Source organism: Egretta garzetta, unplaced genomic scaffold, assembly GCF_000687185.1.
Source record: "Egretta garzetta isolate BGI_Z169 unplaced genomic scaffold, ASM68718v1 scaffold143, whole genome shotgun sequence".
In the NCBI taxonomy this organism is placed as follows: Eukaryota; Metazoa; Chordata; class Aves; order Pelecaniformes; family Ardeidae; genus Egretta; species Egretta garzetta.
This window is the reverse complement of record NW_009259310.1, coordinates 2,557,159-2,564,838: the sequence shown is the minus strand read 5'-3', so window position 1 is coordinate 2,564,838 and position 7,680 is coordinate 2,557,159. Positions and strand designations below refer to the sequence as shown.

The following is a 7,680-nucleotide window of genomic DNA, read 5'->3' as shown; positions in this document are numbered from 1 at the left end:
CTTCGAGGCTGAGAGATTGTACAAATTTTAAGAAACTAAACCACAAATCCTCCCCAAACAGAGAGCAAACAGTCCGGCTGCTTTTTCCTTGCTTGAAAGTACACGGAGGGGTATTTTCCCCCTTTCTTAATTTCCCCTTTAAGCCCAAGGATGAGAGGTGCCAGCGCCACCCTAGCCCCGCACGGTGCCAGCCCCACCAGCCCGGCAGACAAAAAGGCCAAACTCCTTTTAAAGCACTTATTTTTTTTTTCCTTTTTTTATTGATTTCATTGAAAACAGAACAAGAAAATGATCAGAGCCAAAAGGCTGCTCCTTTAAAACGGTCAAAAACATTAACAGAAAAAAAAATAATAATAATAAACATGACGGCATTATGAATGTTCTAGAAGAGATGAACAAAAAAACCTGTTACTGCACTAATTACAGTATTTAAAGATATATGCCAAAAAAAAAAATTAAGATAATGACCTGCCCAGCCACCACACAAAAGGTGATGGCGAATTTATTCACACTACAATACTAACAATTTAAAAAAAGTTTTGTGTTTTTTTCCTGCATTTTTATACTAAAATCACTTTGTTCTTTTTATACAATTGATAAGTTTATATTCACGTGGTGAGCAAAAATCACACCAGAATCAGCACCGTTTTGTTTTGTGGTTTCTTTTTGTTGTTGGTTTTTTTTTTGTGTGTTTTTTTTTTGTTGGTTTTTTTTTTGTTTTTTTTTCCTTTTCTGTTTAATGCTAGTCCCCAATGTTTCAGTAATGGTAAAAAATAAATCAGTTTATTGAAACCTCATAGCGTGTGGCTTAAAAATTAATCGAAGGTGCCCAGCGTTGAGAAAAGTGATGGGAACAGATGAGCTGGTGGCATCTGGGATCTTCTCGCTGCGACAGGTCCTGTCTGCTGTTCGCCCCAGCTGGCAGACGCGAGTCGAGGTTCTCTATAATATATATATCATTCGCTTTATCTTTTAAAAAAAGAAAGAAAAACTGATTTTCTCAAGAAGTTAGTGTCTTGTACAATCCCCTTCAACCTTCCCTCTCTAAAATGGCTAATGTGACGGGGCGAGGGAGATCCTTCCATGGATGAACTGAACACTGAGACAGTAACACGGCCAAGTGGCGCGGACGAGAGCTGGTTTGTAACGGAGAAAGCCTGGGAGGGAGCAGGGTCTTAGGGGAAGCGTCTCTGGTCGGCTCGGGAGAGAGCCAGGGACCAAAGGGATTGCAAGGACTGTGGGTTTCTTCTCATCAGAAGAGAAAAAAAGCCAGTGGATTTGGTAACAAAGAGGGTGTTTGTTAGAAATGCCCTCTAGCTCCTACGGAAAGGCCCCACCGCGATGTCCTGCAAGATGTGGGAGAAATTCATGATTTTAAAAAACAAAACAAAACAAAAAACCCAACCAAAAAACCAAACAAACCAACAAAAACCAACCAGCAGAACCTGCCCTGGGGCTGTGCCAAGCAAACCCAAATGCCAGCACCTCCCTCTCCCTCCCTGCTCCCCCCCGGCTTTTAGAAAGAAAGTCCCATCAAGTATTCAAAGTTTATTACAAGTGAACTGGAGATGACTTGGCATGAGCGATCCATTCAATTAACAATAGTCGGAGGACGGGCGGCTCTCCCTTGGCTCTGACAACACTTAGCACATTAAGAGACGGAGGCCAGGACAGCTCGCATGGAAAAAAAAAAACCGCAACAGCCACCCCTCCACACGCAACTGTGAAAACCAGCAGCTTTCCAGGACCAGGAGGGAAGAACAACATCACAGAGGCGGGTTTTGCTTTTACTTATTCCTCAAGTAACAGTCGGTGGCACAGCCCTAAGTGTCACAAACCCTTGGCTTTCCTCGAGCGTTTTTTTTTTTTTTGTTGGTTTTTTTTTTTTTTTTTCATTTTTCTCTTTAAATGGAAATTCAGACAGTATGTGAATCTATAGGGTTAAAACAAGTCAGTCTCTGGGGAACGGAGCCTCAAAAGGGGCCGGCTGCAGTGGCAGAGCTGGTGTCGGGGAGCCCGTTTTCCTGCGTGTCCTGGGATGAGGTGCTCGCCTGCCGCTGGGCCAGCGCTGAGCTCGAGTGTTTGCACTTGGGTGAACCGCACTGACAGCTGAAGTATTTGCCTTTGATGTCCCAGAACCTGTCTCCGTAGTCAAAGCTGCACGAGAGAGACAGAGACAGGGTCACTGCAAAGCAGAAGCATGCAGGAGCAAAGGGGACTGTGCAGCAGCGTGAGACACTGGGGCCAGCAATCGTTGGTGCTGCTACAATTGGGGTTTTTGCAAAGCTTCAGGGCATGGAACGTGCTTGCAGGATCCCCAGGAGACCCTGCAGACGTGGCCCAGAGAGCAAAAGGATGGAGCAAACCAGCTCGGGAGCAGCAGAGCTTTCACCCGTCTGCACTGCATCCTTCCCCGAGCGAGGCAGCTGCGCCCTGCAGGATGTGCAGCCCCGGGGATGGCACCTACCCGATTTCTTCTCCAGCTTCTATATGCCTCGTGCTGAAGAAGGCGATCCTGGGAAAGCGGAGGTCCTGATGTGACATGAAGACTCGCACCGGGATGAGGTTTGGCTCGCAGAGGTGGTTTATAAAGCGGCTGATGTTGCCATAGAAACGGGCGTCTATGCAGTACACCTCTCCATCCTAGAGGAGAAATGTTGCATCTTTCATTAGATGAGGTTGGGTTTAGTATTATTACCGCTACTTGTTTGGGGGGAAAAAACCCCAAAACCAAACCCCAAGCTATTGGTCATGCCATTAAAGCTCTGGAGAGCTTCAAGAAGAACCACCGCCAGGGCAGGACACCCACTGGGGGTTTAAGAGGACAAAACACACACATTTTTCTATTCAGCAGTGCTCTGAAGAACAATTTTCTGCACAGCACTCGGCCCTCATGAGCCCAAAGACCTTTTAAAATGCCCCTGGCACCGGCTGGCACACCAGTTCTCCCCAGCCCCGCTCTGCTAAAGCACCAGTTTGGCACAGTGGGATCGATGTTTGTTGCAGACGAACACCTTGTGGGTAAAAGCCACTGGACAGGGGAACAGGCATCTGTTCTGTCCTCTAACTGAACATGACAGCTAGGAAACGCAAAGCCAGAGCCTTGAAAAAACACAGTTTTTTGCAGATAAAAGTGAAAGTGAGAACACAGAAATTCCCTTTCCAGAGAGCCCAGATAGCAGTAATAATTTGTCTTCCTTGAAAATAAAAGAACCCCCCTCAGGGCTTTTTTATTCCAGCAGAGAATGACTGTGCAAAGCAGAGACTTTAATTACAGAAGCTAATTTCAGTTGCAAAGAGGCCAAAAGCAAAAGGATCCATTAGCGGTGCCCAAGCTCCCTTTTGGGCAAGTACCTTGCAATTGGTAATGGATGAGCTGTGCCAGCTCACACTGCCCGACTGGTCCAGGAGCCCAGGGAAGATGTCCCAGGGACGTGGGGGGGGGCATCACCCCACATGGTCCTATATCACACAGCTCTAGTTTCAATTATAAATAATTCCCATCACCCCCTCACTTTCATTCATGGAAATGCCATGGTGGAAATGCCATCACCACCCACTACCACATCTAGTGACCACGTGGAAGGATCTGAGCTCTTCACCATGCAAGTCAAGATGTGTTTCTTGAGAAAGGCGCCTGCTGCCTTGATCAACACAGGCAACATCCTCACTGTGAAGCTGCTGAGGAGGACAAGTCCCAAAGCAAACTGCTTCCCACCTTGCTACGAGGGTATCGGGAACATAAGAGTCACACAGTGGCAAGTAAGGAGGAAGAGGAGAAACCATGAACTTGCTCTGGGGTGAGATGAGTCTCCTTCTCAAGAGTGGGAAGGCACCAGGGTTTCTTAGAAGGGAGGAAGCCCAGAGAAAGCCCTTCTTGCCTGCAGGCAGGCAGGGGTCACAGGGATGCGGCAGTGTGCAGCCCCAACCACCGCCCCTCCTTGATGGAGCACAGCAGAGCTGAGTGCGTGAGCAAGGACTGCAGAGGATGGGCCTGCGTGCGGGAAAGGGGTGGCTTAATGCAAACAGAAAGCAACCACAGCAGCCAAAACTCAACCTTGTCTTTCCCAGAAATAGCCTGGTTTTTCCAGCTCTCCAGTACGGAGACAAGAAAATCATCCCTTTAACCAGAGAAGCCCAGAGAGCATCTGCTGTGCTACGCCTCCCTCCTGGAAACCCAGCAATGGCAGTGAGCTCTGGCCATTCGATGTTTGTCCCCTTTCAGACACGGGATGGGATGTGACTACAGGACTGGTACGCTGAACGGTTCACCATGCACATGGCCTTGAGTGACAACTCAAGGTACAGGGACATCAGAAATGCTGTCGCCACTGTTGTCTTTCACTGCAGCACAAGCCCATCCAGGCCACTTGTTCGAGACACACCAGGACCCCAAGGCTATCACTCTCAGGGTTGGGGTTCACACCCTTAATCATTTGCCATTACTCAGGAGGCCGCAGGACCCGGCTGGCTCTGCCTCCTCCACCCATCCCCATGGGCTTCTGCTAACCATCACTCAAGAACTTGGTGTCTGCTTTTCTACACATGCTTCATTTTGAAGAAACCCCGAAAAAATACGAAACGCTTGCACCTGTACTTAGGTCTCCCTCCTGGCTTCACTAAAGGCTTCCCAAGAGCAAATGCAGAGGCCCTCCCTCAAGGCCAGGCCTGGGTGGGCTCTTGCTCATAAACGTGCAAGCCAGGTTAAAGTCCCTGCTGCTTTTCAACTTCTTAATACAGCTTGACCCCTCTGTTTTCAGACTCACTACAAGACTCATTACTTGCCTTTTTTCAGTTGTTGAATTGTGTGTTGCTTTAAAACAAAAAGAAGGAAAAAAAAAAAAAAAGCAAAGCTCCTTTGTCACTAGCTGGTGACAGAAACAAGACCGAGACATTTTACAGCTTTCCTTGGAAGCCACCCCACTCCTCTGAGTCCCCAGCTCACCTCTCTCCTTTCCCAAGGGAAGTCAGATGCAATGGCCTTGCTTAAAAGCTTTAGATCGTGCTTTTCAAAGCAGTATTTCTGCTCTGAGACAGCCCTCCACAGAGTAGCGCAGGGTAACTACCAGCAGAACAAGCCTCAGGTCCCTGCCAGGGTATCTGATGGATCCCTTTATAAGTGAACGGGGATTTTTTTCAGTCTTCCAGCTCATCTTTTTATGAAGGACCTACAGAGCGGCCAATCAACACAGCTGCAAGCCTGCATACACACACCTGAGTATCAAAACCAACAACTGAACTCAGGATGCCCAACTGGTCTTGACAGAAGAGCATCTTGCATCAAAACTGTTGTGGCCAGCACGTACCACGGTGACCCAGCGCTGCTGGGCTCTGTTATCGTTTTAACAAGCCCTAAGCCTTACCTCAGCCACTCTGTATTTTGACTAAAATGCAGGGAGGACCCGGTCCTCCTCATTGCAGGCTTTCAGATTCTGCTGTACATCAAGATGGAGACAAATATTCTCTCTGCTCACCTGGAGAAGCAAGACCTTGGGTTTGTCTCATTAGACACCTTCAGTTACAGTACCTTGTTGTCAAGGTCGAAGAGGTAGGAGTCCTCTTCACGGACGTCTGCCTCGGAATCAGATATCAGCTCACCAACGTACCTGTGGACAAACAAGAAGGGCAGAAATAAGATGCTCATGCAATCACAAGCTTGGGTTTAAACACCTCTTTCTGGGAAGAAAGGGCCCAGCCTCAGATGGCAACCCATGGCCTTTAGCAGTGCAGGTCATCTCAGAGCCACCTGGGCAAACTGAGCTTTGCCAACTTACAGCAGCTAAAATCTGGCACCAAACTCCATCTTTTCAGGGCAATACTTTTATTATTAAAAATGGAGTCCTAGTTCCAACAAAATTTACATCTCCCTGAGGACTATGTTTCCCTTCACAAATCTCTCTATTGGCCAAAATCAACACATGAATCCAATTCTCCTCACGATCACAATCAGACTCATGCCCTGGCTCTCCTATGCACCACTGCAATGCTTGTGTTGTTTATGTCCCAAAGCAAAATGTCTGTGTCTGTCCTGCCTGTATTTTCCGGGGTATTTTGACCGATTACTTAGGCTATGTACCTTAAAAAGTTTTGTTTTAAAAGTCTTAGGTCTAACCTAACCTGGTACAATCCCTGGAAGGACCTAGACTTCTTTCTCAATCCCTCTTGAACCAGAATAATTCAGAGCTGTGATCTCAGTAATAAGCACCTTGCTGTAAAACCGCGTGCAAGGCAGATTACAACCAGGCCCGCTGAGCACCGCAAAGCTTGTGCTGCTTGGCCTGGCTTGCTGAGAAGGACTAAATACAGGGACCACCTTTCACACCCCAGAGAGATGCTGGTTTTGATGCAAACCCCTTGCTGTAGGAGTCCCCGCTGCACTGGTGTTCCCACACTTGTCTCCCTGTCTCCATCTTAAAACACCTTGGGACTGTCAAGGTTCAACATTGCCTGCCCTGACCTGCTTGGCACCAACATAAGAGACCCAAGGGAAGAAGAGGTACTGAGCCAGAGGAAGGATCTGAGAAAGAAGCAACAGCACTGTAGAGTCTGGTATATGAGTCTTCCCAGCTTGCAATGCAACGCTAATTAATTATAAGCAAAAGATTCACAATACGAATAAATACTCTTCGCAGCACCAGCAGAGACTTCCATGATCAGCAGCCATTATCACAGCATTCCTCCGCAGCTCTCAAGGCATTTTTGAAGTGTTAACCAACCATATCCGTTTTCCCTGAGCTCAAGGCAGCAGTTAACTCCAGGGCTGGGGAAGAGGAGAGCCAAGGAACATTAACCTGGAAAGGACCCACGCACTCTGGGACAAGGGATTGTTTGGCTGCAGTTCCCAAATCCGAGCGATCCGGCCAGAGCAGGAGGCTGCCGCCACGTGTGATCCTCCTGTTTGCCCCCACTGCACCTTGTAATTTATTAAGCGCTCCTGTAAGGCTGCGGCATTACTGGAAATCGCACGCTCATTGGTGACCTAAAGCAATAGGAAGATGATGGCCAGAGAAATTGCTGTAGCATGGCACAGTAGCCAGCAGCAGCTGAGAAACAGCTGAATAATGCTGCACGGAGAGGCACTCTGCTCAGGGACAGCCACTTCAGATCTGCAACTCCGTGAAACAAAAAAAAAAATATCTAATTAAAAATTGTTGGTTTGACGTTCCTTTAAAGACTATTCCTGTAACTCATTTCCTTTCCAGGGCTGCTTACCAATATAAACGGTTGCCTAAATTCCCAGGTCCAAAGTTATGGAAGGATGTGAACATTTTCCTACCCAAAAAAAGCAGGAGCATCAACCCCTTCATTTAAAAACTCCCAAAGTCAAGCCAGTGTCTGTCTTCTGTACCCTCAGCAAGTTTGCAGATGACACTAAGCTGGGTGGACGTGCTGGAGGGGAGGAGGGCTCAGCAGAGGGACCTGGCCAGGCTGGATCCATGGGCCCAGCCCAATGGGGTGAGGTTCAACAAGGCCAAGAGCCGGGTCCTGCACTGGGGTCACAACAACCCCACGCAACGCTACAGGCGTGGGGAAGAGTGGCTGGAAAGCTGCCCAGCGGAAAAGGACCTGGGGGTGTTGGTCGCCAGGCGGCTGAATAGGAGCCAGCAGGGCGCCCAGGTGGCCAAGAGGGCCAGCGGCATCCTGCCTTGTATCAGGACTGGTGTGGCCACACAGGTCAGG

At 48.3% G+C, this 7,680-nt stretch overlaps 1 protein-coding gene across 1 annotated transcript in view; it reads right to left on the bottom strand.

Moving 5' to 3' along the window:
- Positions 1 to 1,492: 1,492 nt before the first annotated feature.
- Positions 1,493 to 7,680, bottom strand: part of EHMT1 (euchromatic histone lysine methyltransferase 1) — an 83,209-nt gene continuing 77,021 nt past the window's right edge. The window contains exons 26-28 of the mRNA XM_035891910.1: positions 5,528 to 5,606; positions 2,468 to 2,643; positions 1,493 to 2,157 (exon numbers count right to left, since the gene is read on the bottom strand). Coding sequence (XP_035747803.1) covers positions 1,974 to 2,157; positions 2,468 to 2,643; positions 5,528 to 5,606 — 439 coding nt within the window. The 3' untranslated portion in view covers positions 1,493 to 1,973. The remainder of the gene's footprint in view (positions 2,158 to 2,467; positions 2,644 to 5,527; positions 5,607 to 7,680) is intronic.